The 27,433-nt window shown below is 39.4% G+C and overlaps 1 protein-coding gene across 1 annotated transcript in view; it reads right to left on the bottom strand.

Annotated features, from left to right (window-relative positions):
• lepr (leptin receptor) overlaps positions 1-24,692 on the bottom strand; it is a 37,560-nt gene extending 12,868 nt beyond the window's left edge. Inside the window, exons 1-9 of the mRNA XM_074668841.1 lie at positions 24,618-24,692; positions 18,900-19,119; positions 13,966-14,022; positions 11,225-11,277; positions 10,449-10,679; positions 7,523-7,649; positions 6,960-7,135; positions 2,662-2,810; positions 340-481 (exon numbers count right to left, since the gene is read on the bottom strand). Coding sequence (XP_074524942.1) covers positions 340-481; positions 2,662-2,810; positions 6,960-7,135; positions 7,523-7,649; positions 10,449-10,679; positions 11,225-11,277; positions 13,966-13,979 — 892 coding nt within the window. The 5' untranslated portion in view covers positions 13,980-14,022; positions 18,900-19,119; positions 24,618-24,692. The remainder of the gene's footprint in view (positions 1-339; positions 482-2,661; positions 2,811-6,959; positions 7,136-7,522; positions 7,650-10,448; positions 10,680-11,224; positions 11,278-13,965; positions 14,023-18,899; positions 19,120-24,617) is intronic.
• Between the last annotated feature and the right edge of the window lie 2,741 nt (positions 24,693-27,433).

The raw sequence follows: 27,433 nt of genomic DNA, 5'->3' as shown, positions 1-27,433 counted from the left end.
TACATGACCAAATATTTGGGTTAGAAAAGGAGAACCCTGGGGGTGTTTTTTGTTTTTTAAAAAAACGGAACATGAGCATATTTCAGTTTTTCAAAAGGGTTATCGGTGTTTACATGGCCCTTGCCCAACTAGGTTATTGCTAGTATTTTGATTATGAAAGGGTTACTGACTGCATGTAAACACACTTAATGATGTCATCCAGTTTCATCCCCTGGATCCTCTGAGGGAACTTGATGTGACAAAAGTTTTGTTTTATTTTGTTTTGTTGTTATTTATAAAACTGTTTTATTTCTTTTTCCCGAATTTTCTTTTCAAACAGCAGAAAGGGAAACTTCTTACTGTCCAGGAAGAACTGGTATGGTTTACTCCATTCGCTCCACAGAGGAGGCGTAACCAGGCTGGTGCAGCGGACCTGGAAGGTGTACTTCAGTCTGGGCCTAAGATCCAGAGACAACTTGGGCTCTCTAAGTGCAGAAACCACCTGGAAAGACAGTGAAAGAGAGAATCAAAACACACATAAATCAAACTGATGTCAGAATAGTTGGGTGTGTTCACACGTGAGAGCGATGACCTTATTCCCTCCTTCACCACGCGATGATTCATGTCTTATTAACTTACGGTTACCAGAACACAGCTCAAGTTGGACAATATGTCTAGACACCTGCTGTTTCAGGCAGTTTTCCTTCAAAGTTTTTTTATGATACCGACAAAACTCACTCTGTAGCCCTAAACGAGCAGTGCAGAGTAGGACTGCAGGCACTCTGTGATGTTGATTTAAGCAAATCGTTGACACTCAGTTGCTGAAACCGTTTTATAAGTAGATAAGGAGTTATTCAGAGGGGACTGTTTGTCTTGGATAAATTGTGGGACAGTGCATTAAAGCTATTTGACTCATACTCTTAAATATTCAAAGATAATCCACTTTTTTAATCACACTAAGATTTGATTTGATCTTCTGTTTTGGGTTAAAATACGTATACTGTAAGCAAATCAAACACCTTGCAGCAGCTCTGGGCTGTATGTTTAAAAACTTGCTTGTCTACACACTGAGAGAGGTGTTGGTCCTAAGTGAAGAGAGATTCAGTGAAACCATATTTTATTTATTCATCTATAGGAGTCTAACAGTTTTCCAAAGTCTCCCCCCTGAATGAATCATGGAGCTTCTGATACACCGCTGAACACTGGATGCACTGTTGAATACTAAACACACTGTTATGGATGGTTTAAGCTTCAACTGGCGGTGAACGTGTCACACTGAATAAACACAATCTCCCTGTGGTGGAAATTAGTGCAGCATAAAAGCAGCCCTGCTGCAGTGAAGGTCAAATACAGTTAGGATGTGTGTTTCACTGCATGTCTGTCTTTGATCCGGTTGCTTATAACTTATTTATAATACAATCAGTGAAGTCAATGTATCATATACTTTAAATCAACATTTAGATAGCCATTTGTAAAGTTTTTCACTTTTTTTACTTGCTTGATCGATGGCTTCACAGATGAAACTACCAACTGATAATAAACTTTTGTGGAATTTTAAAGCCTTAAAAGCCAAAAGGTGTTTTGTGGTAATGGTTTCCCTTTTGTCTCTCCTCCCTGAAGAGAGACAGGCAGTGCAAAGACCCTTTTCTCTCGCGGATTTACTGAATGTTTGGGTCATTTTTCCATCTCTTCTCTTCATTTTACTGAGCAGGTTTTTGTTTTTACTGGCATGTTTCAGTTTTTTTGCGTTTTGTTATTCTAGTTTGTTGGGTCTGTTTCAGCTGGAGACTTCATGCTCATCAGGTTAATTGGTGATTCTAAATTGCCCATAGGTGTGAGTGTGAGTGTGAGTGTGTGTTTGTGTGTGTGTGAAAGGCTGTCTGTCTGTCTGTCTGTCTGTCTGTGTCAGCCCTGTGATTAACTGGTGACCAGTCCAGGGTGTACCCCGCCTCTGGCTCGAAGACAGGTGGGATAATCCAGCCACCCGCGACCCTGAACAGGATAAGCGGTAGCAGATGAAGTAATGAATATCTTAGTGGTCCTATATTTTCCTTGGTTTAGCTTTTGGTTCCCAGTTAGCTTAAGGAGAGACAGTCCACTGTCCTCTGTCCCCTTTGTTTGGCCTGAAATTGCCCTTTTGATTTTGCTCGTCATACCTACTGTCTCTAAAAGTAGTATGGGAGGTTGAGCCTTTAGTTATCAGGATCCTCTTCTCTGGAGTCATTTACCAGTCAGGGTCCAGGAGGCAGACACCCTTACTTTATCCTTTCTTTTTAAAGTGTTTTTTTCTGTCTTTTTATGCCTTTATTCAGAGAGGACAGAACAGTGGATAAAGCAGGACACTTGGTGAAAGTGGGGAGTGGCAGGTGGGAAAGAGGCCTGCAGGCTGGATTTGAACCCAGACCACCCGCTAGATGACAAGCCTCATGGAGTGCATAGATCAATACACACCTGCGTCCCCTCTTTCTCTACTTTAAAGACCGGGCTTTAAAACTCTCCTTTTAGATAAGGCATATAGTTAGAGCTGTCTCATGTTTGTACCAGCTCTTGGTCATGACTTCATCAAACTTTTACAAGCCTTCATGCAACCAAACTTATTTTGAGCTAGCACCCCTCTGTTAATCACATGACTGCAGAGGATACAGGCTCTAACTTTTGTAATGTATTTGAGTTGACTTTTACCTTCCACACAGGATGAGTGACGTTGGGCGAGTATCGGACCTCGTATCTCAGCGGGCCGGTGGTAACGTCAGATGGCTTATCCCAGTACAAAAACAGCTCCGCTTCAATAGTTTGGTTGTGGTACAGGTTGACTGGAGGACTTGGTTTCACTGTAGAAAAAGGAGATTAGAACAAATGTATGTGTGCAATGTTGATTTTTTTAATTGAAAAATCATCCCAAACCTAAAAGCACTTTTATCCCACTTTGACTTTATCCATATGAAATCATTCCTGTGGATTGTTTCAATAGCTATAAACAGAAACAGATAATCACATTTGCCACTTGCGACTCATATAAAATCTTTCTCTGTCGGGGACTTCAAAGATCTGTTGTGCAGCCTCAAGGCCACTTATCAATTCCCCTAAATAGTTTCTTTGTGTTTAAACCTGGAGTGTTTATTGATGAAACCTGGCATCTGGAGGAGGGGTATTGCGTTATTACTCATATTTCCATACTATATGGATCAATATTCTCACAGTCCTTATGTCAGGATTTTTATTACCACGATGTGCAATAATCTAAAGCAACTTGAGCTCAGAGTTGATGAAAACAGGAAATGTATTTCCTTCACCTTTTGCCCTGCACATATGAAATGTATAATTTATGCACCATAATTTTGACAGGTAAAAGCATGAGTCATCTGTGCAGTACATTGTGTTTATTACTGAGACTGACTGGTGATTTCAGGTGCATTCAGAGGTGGGCATTAACACGAGCATCATCTGTCTTTTCCTGAAGCGAGACAGGCGTACCAGTCCTTAGTAGTCCATCTGTCAGTTGTGATAATTACAGAAACAAATAACTGAGTCTCATTTAACCACAAAGATGCCCACAGGGAGAAAAGAGATTACTCAACAACATGAGTAATCGTTTGACTATTTCCTTTCCAGACTACTCTCTCATCAGGGAAAAGAAGAGGTCATTTCAACACGTTGAACAGAAAGAGAAACAGTATTGATTTCTACAGCAAATTACTTTTAGCCTGAAGTAGCATGAATGAGCTGTAAACAAAGGTGTTTTCCCATTTGAAGGCATTATTTAAAGGTCCTATATTATGCAAAATTCACTTTATTTATTTAAGTCTTTTAGTGAAATTTGTGGGTCTTTGGCTTTCCTCCCAGCCCACAAAATGTGATATTTAATGACAAAACCTGTTCTTAGTAGTGCTTGTGAATGTAAAATCCTGACCTAAAACGAGCTGTTTGGATTTTGGGGATTTGCCGACATCAGCGATTCCCTTTTTTGACCAATCAGGAGCAAGTCTGACTTAATTGTTCCACCGAAGCAGATACCCCCGAACCCCCTTCCCGCCCACTCCTCTCCCCACAGGGAGAGGAGTGTGGCTGTTTTTGGCTGTAAACAACCACATAGTTCCATGCACAAGCTTCCCATCTCGGAAGAAGACAAGACTAAATGGCTAGAAATGCCAACAAACCTCAGACCCTGGAGATGTGAGTATTTTAAATGCTGTGTGCTGTGTAGCAGATGTATGAGCTTTTCCTCAGCGTCCCCCTGTCTCTGTGTTAGCTTCAGGATGCTAACTTTAGCTGCAGTTAGCCTCTTGTTTTAGCCTGTAATGTTACGGTAAACGAGCTTCGCTGTGTTTTAGACATTGTGCACTCGGAGCTCGTTGCCCGCTCTCTGTGACATGGAAGAGCAGGACGGTATCAGCGGTGGCTGATTTACATATGACGGTCACGCCCACTAAATCAGACCGTTCTGAAAAGGGGCTACGAGAGCCTGGAAACAATCCTGTTGTGCTTGATTTATTGGCTTTTTGGACCAAAACATGTTACTACCATTCATGAAGACATCAATGATCCATATTAAACTGCAGAAAAGGAGCAACATATGGGACCTTTAAGGCAGCAAGTACAGAACCTACAAAAAGCAGTTGGCTGTTAAAACATAAGCAACTTTGTAGGTCATGTAAAGCTTTTATTTAGTGTTTTCTTCATGTCAATGTTTATGTTCGGAAAGAATTTAGTGAATGTTGACATAGGAAAATCCACCCATGATGCTCTCGCTTTCTTTAAGTCAGTACTTTTCTTCTGAGTACTCTGCGGGATGATGGGTCTTTCTTACACTCCCTTTTGTTTTGTGGACCAAAAATCAAAAGGGAGATAAAGAGCCTGATTAATCAATAATGCTAATATTATATTCATCCAGAATAAAATTGCACACACACATGCAGAAATTGGATTGTGAGTGCTGACAGGGAACATACAAAACAGCAAAATGAACTGAGGGTAAGTAGATGAGAAGATTATGAAGCACATCCAGAAACTGCTTTAGTATACAGTCAAAGTTCTCATGGCTTTTCAACAATGTGCATTATTCTATCCACAAGGAAGTACACCTTCATACTGTCAGCAGCCTCTCCCTTAGACATGAGGGTGACTTTGACTACACTGACCACCACAAAGAAAGCTCAAGCTTTGGGGAAATACAGGACAGCCAACTTATGACCAGCACGCTCCCACATTGCATGTTTTCCTCTACTCTTTACTAACCATATTTCCTCTCTCTCTTCAGTTTTCCCCGAAAATGTCAAACAAAAAAATGGAATAACAAACATGTTTGTCTGTCATTACTGTGTCAACCCAAATGTAGACATGGTGTTAATATCCTCTAAAACTAACACAAATTACACAAACAGACCATTGTTCTATCTAGAGAACTTACTGATTAACATAAAAAATAATTAAACAAAATAAACAAAAGTTTTGGTGATGAGATGAAGGTGACATCACCTCCACAGTGAGTTACAAATGGCCTGGTTGAGCTCACTTTGTTACATAGTTAAAGTCATTACTAGGGCTGACAACATCCTCTGCCCATCGTCCTGACCATTTACACACAAATCTAACAAAAGCTAGGAGTACGTTACATAACACATTACATACATACATAATATATTACATGATAATGTATACACATGAAAGTTAATGAATAAAGGAGTTCTCTCATTGGTACCAATGGTCTGCATTGTTCTGTCTGGGGACTGTTTCAACCAAGTACCGCTTAGTCACCATGGATATCTCGCAGTATGGATGTGGAAGTGCACAAACACAGAAGTAGACAAGGTCATGGCTCAGCTGCTCTTTGCTATTCAAGTCACGGATGCCAATCACGACTAACTACGAATCCTTGTCCTTATCTGTCTACATTCATCTCAAGTCGGCGTCTGAAAACGCAGACGTTTTAAACATTAAGGAGCTCTGCATCATCTCCATACATGACTGAATTTGTTATCAAAGCTTAGATGCCAGTAACCGAGTGACCGTGTGACTGAAAAAAATAGTGTATGCTGGGAACTTGATGAATTACTGTAATGTACTTAAAATGCTACAAAAAGTAAGCTTCCATAAGGTGAAGTCATACTTCAACAGTGAATACCAGTGGTAGTATTCAAAAGATGTAGCTGTACCACTACACAAAAGGTCATGTTTAAAGAGATCTGACTCCTGAATAATCAATTAGTTGACATCTCAGAACCCATCAGTTATCCTCTGCTGAGGATATCTGTGGACAAACTCTTCATTAGTCGAGATGTAGCCAGCGGTCAACAACAAACCGTTACAACCAAGGTTTAATTTTCCATGTGCTTCATCTCTACAGTCCAATTAGCCGCTTAAGCAATGACTCTGTGATAAGATCAAATGGGATGGAAAATCAGCCCCTCCATAAAGTATGTGAGCAAAGTAAATGCTGTTATGTCATGTTTTGACACATTTTGACTTTAACAGGTGTGTGACCCTAAGAACCCATTGATTTTCATGGGATTTACTTGGAGCCAACAGGTCTTGAGTTTTGAGATGAAAGTAGAAATAAGAGCTTGATCAGGTTTGTCAAAAGGAGAAGAAACTTTACAAAGAAGAAACTTTTTTCAACTTTAAAATGTTTGCTCATGGAAGACAGTTCAAACTTGTTTCCTTCCCTGTATTACATTTCAAACTTATTCTTCCTCCAACAAACTCAGAATCATCAGTAAAGAAAAAGACTTTGCTTTTAGTTCTATTGAACTGAAGTTAGAGAGCTGTGATTTTTTTGTGTGACAAACCTAAACATTTATCTTTTTTAATCTCAAAACAAAGTAGGGATAGACCCTGTGACTGTTAACAAATTGAAGCAAACACAGCTTATGAAGTGCCTTTTGCAAACAGCTTGAACTCTTATGTTTGGGTTTTTGGTAAAGAGTAAACTTTGCTAATATTATGTGAAAGAAAAAAAAGACACAAAAATTAATTTGTCTTACCAGGTTTAGCAGGAATTTGAAGTAGGACTGGTGGGGCTGAGGTGTCTGAGATGCTGATGGTTACCATGGTGACAAAGCTCATCCTCAGTGCATCAAGAGCGAGGGAACATGTGAAGGATTCCTCCGCTTTACAGACAATAGGGTCATAAGACACAGAGCTCAAGTCTTTGTCAGATCTGTAAATGGATATGAAAACATACATTGGTCACCCTGTTGTCTTCTTAGATGATCGATTTACCAAACCAACTGAGTTATAAAAGGTAAACTTTTGTTACCAACATTGGACACAAAAGTTCACTCTGTATTTCAATGTGTAAGAACAAATTTTTAAAACTAAGTTGAATTCTCCCCACTCGGCTGCTGTGGGGATTTGTGTGACATTACAAACTGAATGCTTCATTTCCATGACAAAAGGGGCATAGAGTCAGTCACCGTACTTCCCCTCTGCTAATCACAGAAAATAACACATACTCAGACACACTGGAAAAAGGACTCATTCACACACACACTGGGAAAAGCAGCCCCAGGAACAAAATAAATTAAATTTGCAGCTCCATACTCACGATAGACGCTGTAAACTAATGGACATCAGAACCGGATCCAGAGTGGGTGATGGTGGACTGTGAGGCTGCAGGTCACAAGTGACATTTTCCCAGTTCTGAATTCTGCACAGTATGTTCACGCAGATACCTAGCAAGAAATCAAATTTGCATGTGGGCAACACGTTCAGTGCCACTTGACTACAGCCTCCTGATGAGATCTTCCAAGAAAACAGCCTGGCTTCATGTTCTAGGGATCAAACCTCTGATAGGAAAGTAAAATGGTTTAAATTGGTAGCTATAAGCAGCACTATGGAGACTGATGAGCTGATTTCAAATGCCCCAGAATAAATTGCTAGTAAAATGACAAAAAAGGGACTGGAGACATTACCCTTAGAAAATCACTATCTAAAAAAAGAGTAATCAACCATGTTAAGAGTTCTGTTAGGCTGTGATGATGATTTAAACTTATTTTAGCTTCCTAACATTCTTGTTAATATGAGAATTTTGCTAAATATGAGGACAGTAAACACTGATCAAAGGATATTAAAGATGCTTACCATGCTAACAAACATGTGAGACTGCAGTAAAACGTATTCAAGCATAAAGCAGACTTAAAGTAACAAAGTAACACAGATAGTGATGAGAACAGCAGTGGTTAACAAGTATTCACTAGTCTGTCAGCAATATATCTGTGTATCTAAAAGATAAGTTATGGAAAAAAACTACCAAAGACAACTTAAACTACCTAGTGAAAAATAATAAGAGAGCTGACCATCCAAATTAGAAAAGTATTAGCCCAGTAATGATTTCACCTGAAAGCTGACAGCGTGCTCCTATGACTGTAATAGCCATGCTAACATGCTAAATAAGACACATTATTAGTACTCACACAAATTCAGGGATCAAGATTTGAAAAAGTCACCAGTTTTGCTGGTAAATGCTAACATTATAAACAAATCCTTTTTTGCTGAAGCTTTAACAAATATTTCTTTAAGTTCTTAAAATAGGAAAGAAGATACTACTATCAGACTACCATGCTAACAGCTCTGCAGGCTTAAGCATAGCAATGGTCTAAGGTGTTTGTTTCCAAAGTATCTACCAAACCATGACAAAAAATAACCAGCATCTTCAGGGGTGACTTGATACATGTGCTAGCATTAGCCTGGTAACAAACTTAATAACCTTCTAGTTTAGCAATTCTAATGGCTGCTCACCATAACTAGTTTAGCCGGTTTGAGAGCAAACATTTACCAAGAAAAGCCAAACCCAAAAGAAAGCCTTGAAGTAATGGAAATGAGAACAGCTTGCTTGTATTTAGTCAGTACCAACAAGTTAAAGTTTGAGAGTATTTAGCTGAAAAGCTTGAACACTAAATCAGGTGAGTTAAAAACGAATCCACAAAGCTAGCACTGACACTAGGGACCTTTAATTTATATCTTCTAGCTGTCAAAAGGTCCCATCAAACTGTCAGGAGGTGCAATGGAGGCCTTTAGCTTCACTGTTTAATTATAACTGTTTGGAGTTAAAGCTGAAAGGTCTTAGCTAATTACCATTGATTTGACTGCATCAGAGCCCAGCTGTCAGTGCCTTGAAGATCAATGCAAACAAACAAATCTTCCTCGCCTCCCTCATGTTGTCTTACCTCTGTCCTCACCTCCTCACTGACAATATCAAGATCGTTTTATAATTATGACTCATCTGAGATAGCTTTATAATGTCAATAAGCTCTGTTATTTCTATTGTATGAAGACAACAGGAGCTCTGAACAATTTCCTACACAGACTCACTGATGAAAGTTAGGTCCATGTGAGCCAGACTATTTGTGGGTTGATTATAGTACATGAGAAAAAGAAGCCTGAAGGGATAGCAGTTGGGGTCCTCAAAGGGTCTCGATCAGGGACAATTGACGGTGCTGCAGGCACAAATCTTAGACCCCGACAGCGTAACTCAGCTGTTTGTTCTGATGAGCAGAAATCACCTCATACTGATACCCTGTTTCTGCTTGAGATGACACATGTACTTGAATGTTATTTTGCAAACACTCAAACAGCAGTGATGCACATGTTCCCTCAGATAAGAACACATATTGGACTTGCAATCAATAGTTGCTGTGCAGCATGTCCCTAAATCTAAATGAGGTTGATGGCAATGACACAATTCAGTAACATCCATCAAAAGATATTTGCAATCGTCTCTGTCCTTTCTCTGTTCAACTCTCTCTTCAACCTGTTGCTGTCAGTAATACTAAACAAGGCACATGGCTGGTATTGTAATCATAAAACAATCTAAAAACATCTTCTGTATTAATATTTACATTCAGCGTTAGCTGTATCAATAGTGTTCTTCTTTCCATTAGCAGAATGACCGTGGTGCACTGTCATTTCAGCAGATAATGGTACGAGTATACAGCTCTTGTAGAGCGTGGCACGGTGGTTGAGGCAGTCGTCTCAGCTGAGGGACTTGATATCAGGTCCTTTTTCTACATACCTTGGTGTCCTTGGGAAAGACACTTTCGCAAACTTTCCCTGGCTCATATACAGTCTATCTGTGAATAAGATCAGTAGTGTGCACTTCATACAGCATCCTCCACATCTAGAGTATTGATGTGGTGTGAATGGATGAACATGTTGAAGAATGTGGGGGTCATTTCAGTCTTCAGTCAACTAGACAATGTATGAACAGTACATAAAAAACACAGGTCATGTACTATTTACCATCTATTTACCACCCACATAAACTCCTGTTTTCTATGTTTCTCACCATCTTGCAGTCTTCTTTAAGACATGACAAGTGTATATTAATTGGATTCAACACAGTAACAAACTAAGAATAAAAAAGAATCTTATAATAAATTCCAAACTTAAACTACACAGACACCTTTTTTTATCAATGTTATTGACTTCTTTGATTGGTAATGTTTAAGATTTCACTCTTGTTTAACTCTTACCTCCAGAAGCCTTGTGAGTGTGCAGTCCAGTCGTCTGGCTCTTGAAGCTACAGCGGGGATGATCTGGGAGGTTTGATCCAAAGTGATTTGTATTCTTCGGTGCATGACGTTCTTTCTCCTCTGAGTGGAGGTGGGCTGCAGGTGAGTCACAGCAAAGCTCATCATGCCACGGGAGGTCCAGCACGCCTGAGCGAAGAGAGAGTTCTTCTTTGGATGCTGAAGACTGAAAACCTGCTTACAGAGAAGGCGAGAAGTAAATCCAGGGTTTTTAGGGTGACAAATAACAGGGAGACAAACTTGTACAGCATCTTCATTTGTAAAACAATAACTAGATAATTTCAGAAAAAGTTGCGTGTTTCCCCTTTAACTGGAGCCATGTTTGCAAGCAAGTAAGACAAAAACATATGCCTTCAATGACACCCAAGGTACTAAAAAGTGTTCAGGTGAACATCCAGCCAACACTATGACAAAACAGTGTTTGGAGAGCAGAGAACAGAGGTTTCCAATGTGAGGTTTTCACCACAGGAGCTGCATGAGGGAAATCTTTAACAATATATATTTCCCAGATGTCAATACTGGTGTGAGGCTTATATGACTTGTGTGTCATGAGATCAAGTGGACTTGGACATCACAACCAGTGTTCTTCATAAACCCGGGTGCTTCTTACAATAGAGCTGTCACTTCAAAGTCAAGATTAATTTCACACTTCCATCAAACAGTGAAAAAAAAACATAAAAATTTACAATAACATGTGTTTTCTTTGAGGGAGAACTCACCGTGAGACAGCAGGAAAATATGCAAAAGGACCCTTAACATCATTGACCGAACCCTGCAGTGGGACATACAGAGACAGAGATAGTGAGAGGGAGAAAATTAGAGAGGAATTATGAGGTTACAGCTGTACAAACATAACATCTCGATAAGGACAGCAAGGAACAAAAACAAACATACCAAAGTTACAAAAGTTAAGTGAGGCACAAATAGATTGAAGATCATGCAAGAAATAGAAATATATTCAATTTATTAAATGTTTCCAAATTTCAACTGACACAAAACAAAACAAGAAGTGTGAAAATATATTATATATCATGGATGTAAAAGTATTCTGTCAGTGCTAATACCTGACTTTTTAACAGGCTGTGCTGTTAAATACTCCCACAATAACTTTGATGTCCTCCCTGCAACAAAACTGACACTGCTGCTGATCACACAAATTATATCAAACTTACCCAGCCCATTTCACCTCAGCCTGTTGACGCTGTGGCAAAAACAATCAATTTCTTTTTGCATCCCTAATCAGAAAATGTTGAGACTTGGGGCACCCTGGGTCTCTACCAATCACTGCAGTGGCTGATTGGACTCGCGGCCCCAATCATTTGTTGCATGTTTTCCTGAACTCTTCACCTCCCACATTTCCTGCCATTATTTAGCTGTCCTATCAAAAAAAAAAAGCAAAAATGCCAGAAAAATAACTCAAAAAAGAAAACGCTGAGACTTGAATGTTTGTGCCCATCTCAGGTTGGTTGAGAAATAAAAACTGGGCAGAAAGAGCCACATGAGAAGATTCTGGACTCTGAACATCTGATAGGTAGATGTGGAGCAACATTTTGTCCTGCAATCCAGGCAACAGCAGCGGAGCAAAACAAACTTCTGCAGCTATAAGGAGAGCTAAACGTTTAAACTTGATGTTTATACCTCCTTAAAGAAGGCTGATTCAAATCTGATGTCATTAAAGACTTTCAGACCACCATCTTTAATTCAACAAAGTCATTAATCAATATTTGGGGTCAACTTGTTTAAGCCTTTAGTTAACATAATTGCATTCATTCATTTTCTTTTTCTTCATATAGTTTTTGAGGCTCTGGGAGTGTGTCTAGATGTTATGCAAAACACAATTGAAAAGAAGGAAAAACAGAGTGATTCATCTTCAGCGTTCGTTTGTTCTGGTTGTTCACTTTGAATTAGTTAGTGACAGGAGAGAGATCTGCAGATTACGTCCGACATTGCACTGCATGGTTAGCGTCATAAAATAATGAAGTACTCTCTGCCACAAAGGAATCACAAATGAAACGGTGTGGTGAGAGAGCAGTGGGAGGTGTTGGTATGTTCACTGTCACTCTGCCAGGGAGTTTGGATTTCACATAGTGACACAACACGGTGGAAGAACTGGTGAACCAACTTCTCTGCGCCGTTAGTGACTCATGAGGTTATAAGTTTGTGCTGTGACACATGATGTAGGGTCAGTGGTTCACATTCACAGCTTCTCAGCACCACAGCTCTAAGTCGAGATGCTCAGACACCTCACTTGTTAATCCAAAAGAAAAAGAAGAAATTAAATGTTGTGCCTGCCTTCGTTACCTTATCACCAACATTGAACAGAGTTACAGTCAAACGGTTTTTATAGGCTGAAGAAGCCTCTCACTAAAAACTTGAGCAAATAAAGACATTACTTCAATTAATTTTGCCTGTAAACACGTCTAGAATACGGTGGCCAGTAGGTGTCAGCCACAACACGAATGCAAAAGCCCCAACACAACGGAAGTTCAGAGGACAGTTATCCTAACGGACACAGAAAAGTTGTAAAAGTAAGTAAATGATTGTTTCTTTTTTTTTACCTTCAGCCATGATAAATATAGCTTTAATGGTATTGTTATTGCTTCATTAAGTTGACTATAAGAAGATGTATTTTTCCAGTAAATAAAAAAAATGCAGGAACTATGAAAGGTATTATAAGATGAGACCCCTATGAAGCTTTATCTATCATAGATAGAGTAATAAACGAAAATCATTTACTTTTTTTTTGCAACTTTTCTGTGTCCATTGGGATAACTAATTCAATTTCCATTATGGTAGTACTTCTGTTGTGTTGTAGCATTTGCATTCGTGTTTTTGCTGCATTCGAGTTGTGACTTTTGCAGATCGTCTGACACCTACTGTACTATAGAATAGAATAGAATAGAAAACATTTATTAATCCCAAGGGGAAAAATAAAATAAATGCCAAAAGAACCTGCTACATGCAGACCATGATCCAAAGCCCTGTTTTACAGCTGTTCAGACGAACGTCCACCTGCAAATCACTGGAAACTTATTTGCTGTGACTGTGCTGTTCTCACCTACTCCACCACTAAACTTCAACTCTGCAGCAATAAGTCATTTTCTCATTAAACTGTGTCCCTGAAATCCTCCTAAACCATAAACTCCACATTGGTTTCAAAGCTGCAGAGAATAGGACTCAGCTTTTATAATGCCATGTTGGTCTGTTGTTTCATAATCTTTGTTTTGACTTATTTTAAACATCAAAGTGCTAAGAAACAATCACACAGGAAAAAAGCCTGACCCCTCTTGTAAATCTTAGAGGTCAGACAGTGTAAGAATTTTTCCCTTTGACCCATTCCTGATGAGCGTTTTGACTCTGAGTAACATCCTTCATTTTCATCTGCATTTTCATAGTCTGCAAAACCTTGATCCAGGACTTCAGTTGTAGCACTTTGTAATCTACATGCTGCAACACTTACATGGTTGTGGTCATGGCGTGCGCATGGCCTGGCAGCGTTCAGCTGGGATGAATCTCACTGAAGAAAGAAAAGAAAGAAGGTTTTCAGAAGTGATGAAACACAGGTATTAAAAACGGGTCACAGCATGTGTGTCCAGTGGAACTTGAGCACGACAAGGACGTGTGTTTTGATAGGTATAAACAAGAGTTATATCATATCAGGGAAAAAGACTTTCAATTCTACGAAAGCAGAACTGCAAGCACTTCAAAAGCAGTTTTTCTAATTAGCTGCATTAAAAACCAGAGGCAGGATCTCACCCTGATAACAGCATCCTCTGCCTCTCTTCACATAATGAAACACTCCAGAGCTGCTGTTCATTCATGAGAAAGCTTTTTCTCCCATTCAGCAGATGGAACTGTTTAAGCCCTGAAATCACCTCTTCATATGCCAGAGTCATTTTCCACAAAACTACTCACTGCCTTAATAGGACACAGCTATTTCTGATTTGTTCTTTTCTTCTTGAATCCAACCCGTTCCTCTTTAACATTTTCTTGCGATTACTTCTTCTCAAAAGTGTCTCTTCTCTTTAGTCCATGTCATGACTTTGTTTGCATGCAATTTGCTTCATTGTAAGCTCTGAGTTGCTTGTTTAAGTGCGAAACCAGAGCAAACACGTAATAAATAAAGGCAGTGCAGCTTTGCACAGCTGCTTAGCACACGTCTGTTAATCTAACGATACGGTGGATGAGATAAATGCAGCACCCAGACGAAAACAAGCCCATGGGTGTGAAGCTGTCCATGACGGGAAATGTGTCCTGGGGGCGTTTACAAAAAGGCGATTATTTGCAAATTTATACGTTAATTCCAAACAACTGTTGGTACTGTTTACGAGAATCTGTTACAGTGTCTGTAAGTATCTTCCTGGAAACACACACACAGTGGCACGCATGATGAGTTATCCTCACATGACACCTTGTTTGTTTACACCGGGATGCAGAACGGCAGAAAGAAAAGATCTCCTGTATCTAAACACGCCTCTCTCTCCCCACAGCCCACACCTGTCACCACGTCCAGGTTATAACAACAAAGCCTCAGTATCAGCTCCTGAAACCAGTCCTGAGCTGTGGTGTGGGACTTGTTGTCATCACTTACCCATAAATCATGACAAACACAACAGTTTCCTTGTTTCATCAGAAACACAGGTAACAGGGTAATTCTGTCTGAGACTTCTGTTTGAGACTCTCTTGGTTAAGTTTAAAGCTATGGTCTACGATTTGAAGACCATGGCTAGAAGACATTAAGACCGTTTTGAGGCCATTATGGTCCGATGGTCTGATCTAGGCAATATAAAAACCAAAAAGAACGAAAAAAATCCATTCAGTTCAGCAGCTGCAAAACGGCTTAATAATTGACCAATCTGAATCACTGTTTCACTCATTTTGGATTTGTGCGTTAGTCCATCCAATCCCCTGTCTTCCCTGCTCCTCACCGTACTGCCCATGGTCCCACCTCGTCCTTCCCCACTACCCCTCTCACGTCAGCTAGCTGCTCAGCTACTGAAGTGTCATGGAGCCAGAGAAGACCAAAACCAGGAAGCTGTTACTGTTACCCTCCACAGGCAAGGGAAGAAAACGAAAAAGTTTCAAGGAAAAGGCTGAAGCAAGGAAGAATTATGACCGATACAGGTGCCAACGGAGACTGAATATTGGAGAAATGTACGGCCAGTGGAAAAAGCTGCAGAGGGGTTTGGGACTGAAGACTGACGCCGAGACAGCTGAGTTTCTGTTGAACAGGTAATGACTTTGTTTACCACAGTGGGAGGTAAAGCCTCGCCCACAGTCGGCTCTCCAAACTGGGTTTCATATCGTAGACCATAGCTTTAATGAACTTTGGAATATTTAATATTTATGCACTTTTGCAAATAATCAGTAATGTTCTTGGTAGGGATGCACCGATACCGATCTGGTGTGCATCTGATTGGGCACACTCGCAATCTTACTATTTTCTAAACTGCTGAGACAGAAAAAAATTCACCCTCCCTTGTACAGTGTGTGTCAACAGTGAAATTAGTGTTTCAGACAGGAGACTTTTTTTTTACTGGACTGCTAATATACTCATTTCTGCTGCGAAAACTGCTTTTTATGGCTTGGTGTGCATGTGACTTCCTGTACTCCTGGAGCCAGCCTCAAGTGGACACTCAAGAAACTGCAGATTTTAGCACTTCAGCATTGTCTCATTGTCGCAATGTCATTAGACCAGAGGTTGCCGCGTAGATAAAACACAACGATTGAATAATAACAAAAAAAGGGAAACTAAATGGCTGAATCTCAGTGAATATGTCATTACATAAATGCAGGAAATGTTTGGCTTAGTGAAATACTGCACAAAGAACTTAAGATTTCTTGCTGTAGAATAAATCCATACCCACAGGTACAAATAAATTAACGTCAACCTGATGATTAACCTGTGACAGAAACTAAACATGCATAAATTAAATTCAAAGCCTGGCTAATCAAGGAACATTTAATGCATATGCCAAAAATACATTTCTCAAACACATAACATTACCTGGAAATAATCTTTGCCAAGTGATGTGCATCACAGCACGTAGATGTATCAGTTACTTTAATAGGATAACTGTCACAGTATAAACAGATCCTCCCACAGAATATTACTTTACGTGTTCCAGCCTTGCAAACACTTTTACATCTCATGGATTTCACTGATAAACACAGGGATAATTACAATCTGGTTCTGCTCCTCTCACAAAAAGGATGTTGGGTTGAAGTTTAAAACTTCACACCCTTCAGGTGAAATTTAAATACTGCCAGTTTATAGGAACTAAGCAAAACATGACAGAGAACATCACTCATCTAGTTAACCATACTTATATTCTTAAACTATATAAGCAGTAGTCTCATTTTGCATTAAATACTTCATTCAAAAAAAACCCAATCTCATCTCTCAAGTGGGAGGTTGTTGGTTTGATCTCCAGCTCCTGAAGTGTTGAAGTGAGTGAGCTTCATTCCTGGATTAGGTTTGTTGTAATACAAACTATGTACACTAATCAACCATAATATAAAGACCAGGTGGATTAGTATCACTGATTATCTTTACAACGCTGTCGGTAGGTCAGATAAGTTCAGCATGTGAGCATCTTGTCCTTAAAGCTGTATTTTTGGATGTGAAAGAAATTATGATGACAGGACCACTCACTGGCAACCGTATCCAAAACTACATCTCTTCTGGGGTGTTTCCACTGCAGAGGTTAGTATCTACAAAAAGTGGCGACATGGTCATGGAAGACCAATCCTCAACCATGCACTTGGGTAGTGGGGCCTGGCACGTGTGGTTTGATCCAAGAAAAGAGCTGCTGAAGCTCAAAATGCTGTAAAAAAAAATAAAGTTGATTGTGCCAGAAGTGTCAGAACACATAGGCTGTTGTGTAAGGGGCTGTATTTACCCAGTTAGGGTGCCTATGTTGACCTCTGTGCTTAAGGGACCTACAAAGAGCACCTCAGCATCAGAACAATGGAAGAAGGTGGTCTGTGGAATTCCTCAGATCTTAATTTAGCACAGTGTCTGTGGGATGTGCTGGAAAAATAACTACAGTCAATGGAAGCTCTACTTTGCAACATGCAGAACTTGAAGGATCTGCTGCTAACATGATGGACCCAGATACCACAGCAGACCTGTAGAGGTCTAGGGGAGTCTATATTTTACAACTAATGAGAGGAGGACCTATACATTAGTCATTAGGTGGTCAAAATGTTTTGGCTGATCAGAGTCCTGTGTAATGCATCTTTTGCTATAAGTGCATCACTGTGTGTGACTCAGTGAAAGAAATGTGAATGGTGCATATGCTCTGAATGAACTCCAGACCACAAAGGCACTACTTCTGTGCAGTCAATTTAAACTTATTTAAATTTTGTACTGATAAACTTAATCTGAAAGCTGAGATGAAAAAAACATCAAACATCATTAGAAAAGTAGAAGTTAAAAGCATAATATGTCAGAAAAACTGAAGTAAATAAGCCAAAAAAAACCCTGAAATTATGGATGCAGTAGCTGATGTAAGTCTATACTTATCATATATTGTATTTGGCTTTACAGAGTCAGTGAAGGACTAAGTAACACGTTTAAAACCGTTTGTCGTCAGCTTCATTGTTATTTTAAAATCTAACATAAGCCCTGATTTTCATCTCTTTACACCTCTTGTAACTAATCCATGTTTTATGTGCTCAATAAATAAATTTGCCTTGATTTTAAGTTATCGGTTGCAAATCACAACTTTCAGAATCCATCCGGGTTTCTTTCAAATTCTTCTGTTTTCCTTTACTGCATTAGAAAACACAACTAACTCTGACACCAGACACGTCCACTACCATTAATCTGTGATCTGACATGTTGCCTAAAACAGCAGTGATGGATGCCCTGATGATTGCTACAACTGGAGTGTGAAACCACAATCTTGCCCTTATTTGCCCCCGCTTGATCTTCCCGGGCTGGAAACGTTTGACTTACAAACAAAAAATAAAAAAAACACAGAAGCAACTATGTGAGACTTTTTTTCCACATGTTAGGGAAGCTCTGCCCCACGGATCTTCCAGCTATTCATCCTGATCTGACTCACTGCCTGCTCGCCTCGATCCGCTCCGTGCGCGCCAGGGCTTGTCCTCCCTTCAAGAGGCTTTTTCTGCTAACTTTTCTATCCTCACAAGTTCAACTGCTATTAACACAAAAAATGCAGACATAGGAAACACTATCCACCCACAGGGAAAAGCACTCAAGTTGGCATGTTAACGCAGGTGGGTGTGTAATTTCCCCGGTATGTGTGAAAGACCGTTGTAAAGAGTCCTACACGCGACTACAACATCCTAAATGCGTTACGGAAAGATGAAGGCGGTTTTCATCAACATGGAAGTAAGACTATGCAATAAAGTACGTTTCCTTACATTGTTCTTTGGGATTTCCTCTGCGTCTGTGTCCAGGTTTCTTCCTTTGTCCAGGTTAGGAGTTTCTTCAGGTGAGTTCCGAGAGCGCCTCTGTCAGAGTTCACCGTCCATGTTTGGGTCCAGGTTTCGCCTGAATCAACAAAAACAGACGTTTTCTCTCTCACAGTCCTCTGCTGTGTGACAAGCTCCCGGTGAACCGGAGAGACACTGAAGACTGGGGCTGAGACGGGAGGGAGAAGAGAAGAGAGGCTGTGAGACAACAGCGAACGAGCCCCCTGATGATGCGTTCAGGTACACTACGAAAATCAGACTACTCTCAGTTGGGAGGTTAAAAAAAAAAGGTGACGTCAGTGAAGGTGGTGTGTTTATGTATGACTTTAGTTACAAGACTTCTGTTCTTATCTATAGATGAGGAAAAATATACTAATTGGGATAAAGCTAATGATTAAAAAACATTGTTTCCATAATTTTTCAACTTAAAGATTGTGCACTTTATAAATGATCTTGAAATGGTCTCACTTAAATACTGTATATTTGCCCGTTTATAATTCACAATTCAAAGTGAGATCATCAGCACCAAAATGATTTATTTTTAAATGCTTTTTTTTTTTCAGTTTCCATGGACAAACTGGCCAATCCACTTATGGCAAAGTCCCTGTGACAACACTACACCTGCCAAAGTTAAGCAGTGAGAAGAGAGATCTGTGTTATTCTCTGCTGAAATGATTAATTGGATTTATTTTGCAGTGATGGTGGACACTGGAGCTCCACTGTCAGAAAAAGGATAGTCTAACAATAAAATTAAGACTAAGGTTATGTTTGCTCTGCTTGCTGAGGTTTGAACTGGCAGATGAGCGCTGGTAACCAGGATTCACAAAAGTGACATTTCACAGACATGTCTCAGAGTTCCAGGCTGTCAGTGACATTAAACAGCTCACTTTCTGTACCTCTGGAAGAACTAACTCAAGTTACAATTTTTTTTTGTGTGTGTGTTTGTTTAGTCCTCGAATCAAAATTGGAAACCTCAAACATTCTACAAGTGGCTGCTCATCTGCAAAATATCTCCATGTATCAGTAATCTCCCTTTGGATTAATTTTCTGGAGAAGCAAAACGGGCAAGCCTGCAGCTGCTGTCCTCTGCTCTTCATGAATTAACTCAAACTCACAACAGTCTCTTGCTGCGGACTGATAACCCGGTGAGAAGAAACTTCCAAAAAGGAAAAAAAGAAGAAACAACCAAAATCTTTTTCAGTTTCACACAGAAACAGTCAAGTCAAAATATGCACATGCACCTGACTTTTTCTCCTCTGAATGTATCAAGACACTAAGAAATACTAAATTATTAAGAAATAATGTTTCTTATATAATACTCAGATTCGGAATATTATATTACATTATGAACAATCAAAATCACTGTTCATTTAGCCTCCACTCTACAATAAGTCTTCTTGGGGCATTAGTATTTTCATTAAAAGCTCATGGTTCTTACTTCTTTTACCGCTTTCCTTAAATACTGAAATGGTAACAGAACAGTCAGTGACTGATGTGCAGAATGTTAAATCAACAAACACATCTTGTTTGTTGAAAAGAGTCCAGGTAATGAAGGAAAGAAGGCATGCAAACAGTCATCTGCTGTCAGTTTCTTACCCAGGTTTATGGGTTTGGTTTTTTATTCTTTTTTATTTCCCCAGTGGAAATAAAAATCTCTGACCAGATGTGGATCTTTGGCCACACCACTAAGTCAACCTCATTTTCCATATTCAAACAGACAGTGTAGTTAATATGCTGTTTTTTAATGGAAAGTATTTCCTCGTCCGTATTAGCTGTGAAAGAAAGTCTTCATGGAAGACTGAATGATGAATGTTTTGTGCTGCTGATGTGGCGTCACATTCAACATATTTTTGGGTTTGTCCAAAAAATTTGCAGCAGAACATAATCGCTTCCTGATATAGTGGTGTCTGTGTTCCCAATGTTGTCATCCAGGTTCTATTTTTAAACAGTGAGTGTTCGAGAAAGGGAGATTTAAATACCTTTGTATCCATAAGAAAGGTGAAAGCTCTGTGGAGAAAGTCAAATTATGTAAAACCAATCCCCAGCTTTCAAACAAGCTCTCTTTACCAAAGATGCAATATCAACAATTCACTGTAGACATACAGGTGCCAATTTTTTCCCAGACATTTCTCCCTGGAGGAAAGCTCAAATCCCAGCAAGTACTCTGATATGTTTAGCTGCATGTCGCATACATGTAAGAAACCTAACAATCTGCTTCTTCATTCACCAGCTGGTACCTGGTGTAGGTTGAGAGAGCTGGTAGTCTTGGTAGTTAGCAGGTGATCCATGATAGCAGGCTAGCATCTGTAGTCTATATGACAGTTTATTCAACTATACAATGCAGCGCTAAATTCGGTAGTCATATATGAAAAGTAGAAAATAGTATAGCCCCAAAGGGTCGCTAATGAGAGTCCTCTCTTTGTCAGAATCAAGTGACAACCCTTTCAAAACCACATACACACCAAGCCAAAAAAAAGGTGTTTTCACGGCAGAAATAAATGTGTTTACAGTCTGTTACAAAAAATGTCTCCCATCTGAATAGTTAATTTCTCTCTACACACACTGTACGGAGGCTCAAAGCCAGCCCTGTTTCCAACATGGCCCCTGCTATCTATTTGCTTCAAAACTCTGTGTCAGAAACATATGAGTAACTTTCTGTAGACATTTATTATACAGTCTATGGTCAGATCCAAGGGGCAACATACGGTTTAGAAAAATGAAGCCTATGCAGAAGTGCTACAAGTGGCTGTTTATCGAGAAACTGCTTGAGGATGGCTGCAGAAAGACAAGAAACCATGTACACACCAAGCCAAAAAACAGACTTTCACAGCATCAAAAGGCCTATTTACAGCCTGGTTCAAAAATGGCTTGGGTCTGAAATGCCAATTTTGCTATTGGCACACACTGTATACTCACAGAGATTTTTTTCTTACTCTGCAGTTTGGAAGATATAAGGATTATGAGTTTATTGTTCCACTGTATCAGTAATGATAAAGTGGAACAATGGGTGAAGTGGTGGAGACTACATTAATATTTGATCCAGTCTAGTCAGAATGCAACACAAAATCTCTGACCATAACTTGTCTACATATGCTACTCTTAAACAATAGGTAATGTAAGCTAATGGTATTGCTAGCTGAGAATTAGCCAAAAGCTAGCAATATCATTCGGTAGTAAACAATACAGCAGGACAGGACAAATATCCTTGCTAATGTGGTTTAAGAGAGGTAATCATTACATGCTAGCATAGCTGTTGTTATCAGGTTGTTGGGTTATCATTTCGATGGCCCATGCTATTTCCAGATTTGAACATATTTTCAACATTATCATGTGCCAGCTATCTAACATTTAAGCTGAACCTGGAACACAACAGTTAAAAAAAGCACTTCAGCCTCCTAAGCACAGAAGAGTCCAGCATGTGAGCATAATAATAAAATTACAGTTAACAGACATTTCTAATGGTCCATCTTTGCCTACAAACAAAAACTTTTAAGTTGCTCTTACTTAAAAAAAAAAACAAGTACTCACTCTGTGTTTTCCATTGACATGAGAGAAAGAGATTGAGGAAACACAGAAGAGCAGTTGGATGTCAGGCATCCAATTTATTATTGCACAATCTTTTCAAACCCTTCTAACCAGACCTGTTTAGGCCATTTTTTTACACTCTCATGGACAGAGTACAGTTTCCAGTGAAGCTCTGCTTTTCTTTGAGAGGAAACCAGAGAATAATACAAAAAACAGGAGGCCTGGATAGACATAACCAGACAGAAAGAAAAACTTTTTTTCAAGACAGGAACTTTTTTGTAAGTATACTTACTTTCATCCCATTTTGTGGCCCAGGTTGAAATATGCTCAGACCGAGGGTAAGACAAGGTCAGGCACAGGAAGCCTAAAGATAATCAAGATAATGCTGAAGAGGTTTTTTTGCTGTCACCATCGAAGTGAGATACTGCCTGCGGTCACCATCAAACTTTATGACGTAGAAAGGATGCGTCATTGTGTGCTTGCCTCATCTGCCTATGCAAAGAGGAGATTCATTTACAAATGGATTTCCTTGATCTGCGTCATGATGGAGGCCCCTCACTTGGATTTCACAGACCATTGATTGTTATAGAGACAGATTCCCTCATTACAACCAGCAGGCTGCTCTGTCACTGAATGCTGCATAGGCTGCTGGGGAACTGCAGCACCTGGTTTCACTCTCATACATAATCTCTGAGGAGGCCGTTGTTATGAAAACAGCAGAGAACCCATTTCTTTTTATTTGGTTTTGCCAAATTCAGCTTCAGTCACTGGTTAATCAGATTTTCTGTTTGCAATATTAGTGAGTGTCTGCTACATTGTGTTGTAGCTAGCCACCTCATTACAGAATGATAATCTGAATATTTTAAAAGGTCATCTATGCTAAAGGCAAAATTAAAATGCAAAAAACCCAGCATGCTAGACTTTGGAGCTTAATGGAAAAACTAAAAAATGATATTTGATGGAGTCTATTTTTAACTTGATAAAAACAAGCAGACACATCCTCACTTTTTCACATCCACATAGTTTGGATTCTTGGGAAAGACTTCTAAAAACAGCAACTCTTTGCCAAAGCTAATAGTCATGCTTTTTTCCTGGAAACAATCACATTTTAGCACATTTCTCTTCTTTTGTTACCTCCTCCAGGAATTCTATCTATTACTCTCCAGCTGTGCAGTGCAGCTGTGAATGTGATAGATATCCAGTTTATTAAAAGTCTACTTCAAAAGGTCCAAAATTAAGTTAGAATCTGCTTCACTGCTCACTGTGTGATGTCAGACAAAGCACCACCTACAGCATGAATTTAGAATAAAAGGATGACATCATTCTCTGAAATGACATCATCTTCATCTGTAGAAAGAATGACATCATCTTAAGCTGCAGAAAGAATGACATCGTCCTTATCATATGTTACCCTTACATGAAGATGTTTCAGTGTTTCAGAAATGAACAAATGGTAAAGTACTTATAATCTGATTTGATTGATGATTTTGATGATAAAGCTTTTGTTTGATCATTGATGCTTGGAGGGTTTGTTTAAATCAATCTCATACCCTTACAGTCCCAAACTCCTCAAAGTGGCAAAATTATCTATGTCATCCAATATTATTACTTAACGTCTTAATTTCTGACAATTAGCTGGTTTTTAACGGTTGATTAAAATATTTTCAAAGTGTAAAAGTTCATCCTTTTTTTTAGCCTAGGGTGCCTCTAGTACAATTCATTATTAACAGGAGTAATAACACCACCTGTAACAGCTGAATCAAGGGTCAGCACTGATATGCTACTTGCAAGACTTACTAATGCAGTCCAGGCAAAAAACACTTGATCAAACACTTTTCTTTCTCTTTCTTTCCTTATTATTATCATTATTATTTTTTATTATTTACTTATTTTTTATTTTTGTCCATCTGGACACACTGTAGTTAAGTAGCTGCAGGATCTTCCTGCTCTCTGATGTTATGATAGAAAATAACATGACTGCACATTTGAAAGACAAAAAATATTCCACTGGACCACTCTAAGATTGGCATTTTCTTTCTTTTTTTTCTTTTTTTTTCTTTATATCCAACATAATTTGTAAACGTACAGGGTAAAATGTAGGGTCTGCAGGATTTTCCTAAAAAATAAAACGTCAACTCTTACCGGTATAATTCTGGTCAGTTTGGGCCTCTATACATGTGTATCAGTTTCTGGGCCTGCATCAACATTAGACTCAATCATAGACTGTATAATTAAGGCCTCAAGCCCCACCTCAACCTGTATGTTGATGTTGGTATTGGAACATTTCCGGGCGGAGAGTAAGCGTGATTGCATCATCCAATCACAGCGCGACTAGTGCGCAGGTGACTTTGCGTGTTGTTGATCGGGAGTGGAAGCTTATCACTGATTAGCACCAGAGCAGCTACGATAGCGGACTTAGTACGGAGGAAGAAAGGCAGAAACAAAGTGAAACGAAACACAAAACAGATAAAGCTTTTTCCTAAACGAGGGTGAAGCTTGACTCCACTTTCGCTCACTTTCAGGCACTTTGGGAGCAGGACAGGAGGAAGAGCGACGCGAGTTGGCTTTCTGCTAACAGGTAGGTTTTCAAACACCGTGATTAGCTTGTGCTAACATGCCCTGTCAGTTACACGGCTCTCCAGTCTTTCGCTGGTACTGATGAAACAGATGGCAAGGGGAAAGAGCCCAGTTTGAATGTCGTTAATTAATATTTCTGCAGACCATACTTTGAAAAGCTGTTTTGAAACAAAAAAAGAAAAAACGATTCATTTTAGGGGTTAGAATGCCATTAATGATCGTGATAAGCTATTGAAGTTTGAACATCAGTGATTAAAACGGCTTGAAAGCCCTGGTTATGTGATAATTAGGTTACAGATGCTCTGTGGGTCTAGTTGTTTTGACGTATCTTGGCTTAATTTTGTTTAACAGTTGGTATAAGCAGATCAGAAGCCACTTCCTCTTTAAGCCAGTATCGTATCTTTGTTTACTCTCTTTTCGCAAAACAAACCCATTCGCTTTTAAAATGTTGTCTTCTAAAACATATGGTTTAAAATGTGTTTGGCTCAAATTTTCCTAGTAGGTCCTGTTATCTTTGTAGCATCTGAGTACTGTATTAACATCTCATCATTACTGTGTTAAATGTCCCCTGTCATCATTTTTTAAGGGGTAAATTGATTCCAAGCCACAGCATCATCACCGCAGCTAACACTAGGAGCTGCTTCTGTCTAAAAAACATGTCCCTGCACATCAGACAGGGAAGCCCCTCATGAATAATGAATGAGATTCAGCACATGAAGCCAAGGAAAACCTCAGGGGGGGATTACATACCAAGACGATGATGTCATGCTTACAGGCTGGTTGGGATGATGTCATCTAGGAGGGCGACGTAATCTCTTGTTTTAATTGCAGACATGAAGCTGCTGCAATTTGATTCTTCAAGAGAAGGGACCAGATTCTCATGCAAATTGAATTTCTGAGCACCGAAGGGTGCAGTGTGACGTGAGTTACATAATAGAGTGTGGATCTAATATCTTTCTGTCATTTCTGCAGCCTGCTTGGGAGTAAAAGATGAATGATAGGGGGAGTTACATAGGGAGCATGCCTCTCCAGGTATGACTTCAAGGGTTGTGAGCATTGCAGGTTTATATGTGTGGTGCGAGTAGGTGTGAAGTGTATGCAGTATAGAATAGTTGACAATTTCTGAAAATTTCTCATTGTGACTGTATGTTATCTTTGAAGGCCTTTCACTTTCAACCAGTATGAACAGCAGGGGCAACAGCATTCACAGTGTGAGGACAAGACTTTATAAAGAAGTAACAACACGCTGTCAGGTCATAAGAACATTGCTAATAGAGTCCTTTACACTTTCATGATGTAGTGAAATCAGTGCAGGAAACAAGCTGAGAGTCAATACAGAGCTGACAGATCATCACAATATCCTGAAAACAAGACTGTGTACTGTGTGCAGACAGTGTTTCCTCTCAAGGAGTGCAGAAATAATAGTGACCAAATAATCCTACTCATTCTGACAGAAGTAGGGTTTGATGACAAAGTTTCAGTGTGATATCTTTAGACCCTTGTGGACAAAGCATTTAGGCAGTGTGGCTTTCTACATTTGGCTCTATCTTTTCTACAGAGATCTATGGGCAAAAAATGTCAAATGTGTGCAGTTATTATAAAATAAGAAAAGAGAGGAGACGTTGGAGGAAGTGTAATAAATGTAAATGTAGAAGGACTGTGAAAAAATGTTGAAAATACAGGGTATGATGCCACCAAGCAGATCAATAACAGGGCTTGTGACATTGTTTCAATGCATAGTTACATTTAGGAGGAGGTGCATGTCAGGCTCTCATGTGTCGAAATAGGGATATGGCTAAAGCAATAATATAACACAGAAGTATAAGCTCCGCATAATGGACATAAGCAAAAAACAACTACAGGGATTTTATGACACAAGTATAAACCTGGGCGGGGCTCCCCCTATTGGTCATTTGCAATACACTTCCCGATTTTGATTTCTTTGTGCCAGTAAAGGATAATATGTTAAATATTTTACTGTCCCACAGATTAGTGGTTGTTTATTAAATTAGGAGAACATATTTCCACTCCCAGTGCTCCACATGAGGCATCTGCTAAATGTCAGATGCTGGAAGAGAGGAGACAGACGTAGAAAATGATTAAGAAACCAGTGGAAAAAATGGAGTGACTCAAACCTCCATGTGAGGAAAAAAACATAAAAAGCTGTGTTCAAATTTAATGACATCAAGAACTATGCTTTACTGTAAATGCTAAGCTAACAAAACCCTGTTTTCATAGGCGTCAAATCACCTGCAAGTCAAACTGTCTAGGTTTATTTTTACATGAGCTTCTCCAAACAACAGACAGAGGGTTCCCCTGTTACGGTGTCCACCATGTTGGGTATGTAGGAAATAAAACATGGACATAAACTTGGAGGCCAT

The sequence above is a fragment of the Halichoeres trimaculatus genome, unplaced genomic scaffold (genome assembly GCF_033239565.1).
Source record: "Halichoeres trimaculatus isolate MK-OKI-2021-1 unplaced genomic scaffold, fHalTri1.1 fHalTri1_scaffold_4, whole genome shotgun sequence".
NCBI classification, from domain to species: domain Eukaryota; kingdom Metazoa; phylum Chordata; class Actinopteri; order Labriformes; family Labridae; genus Halichoeres; species Halichoeres trimaculatus.
This window is presented reverse-complemented; position numbering and strand designations above follow the sequence as displayed.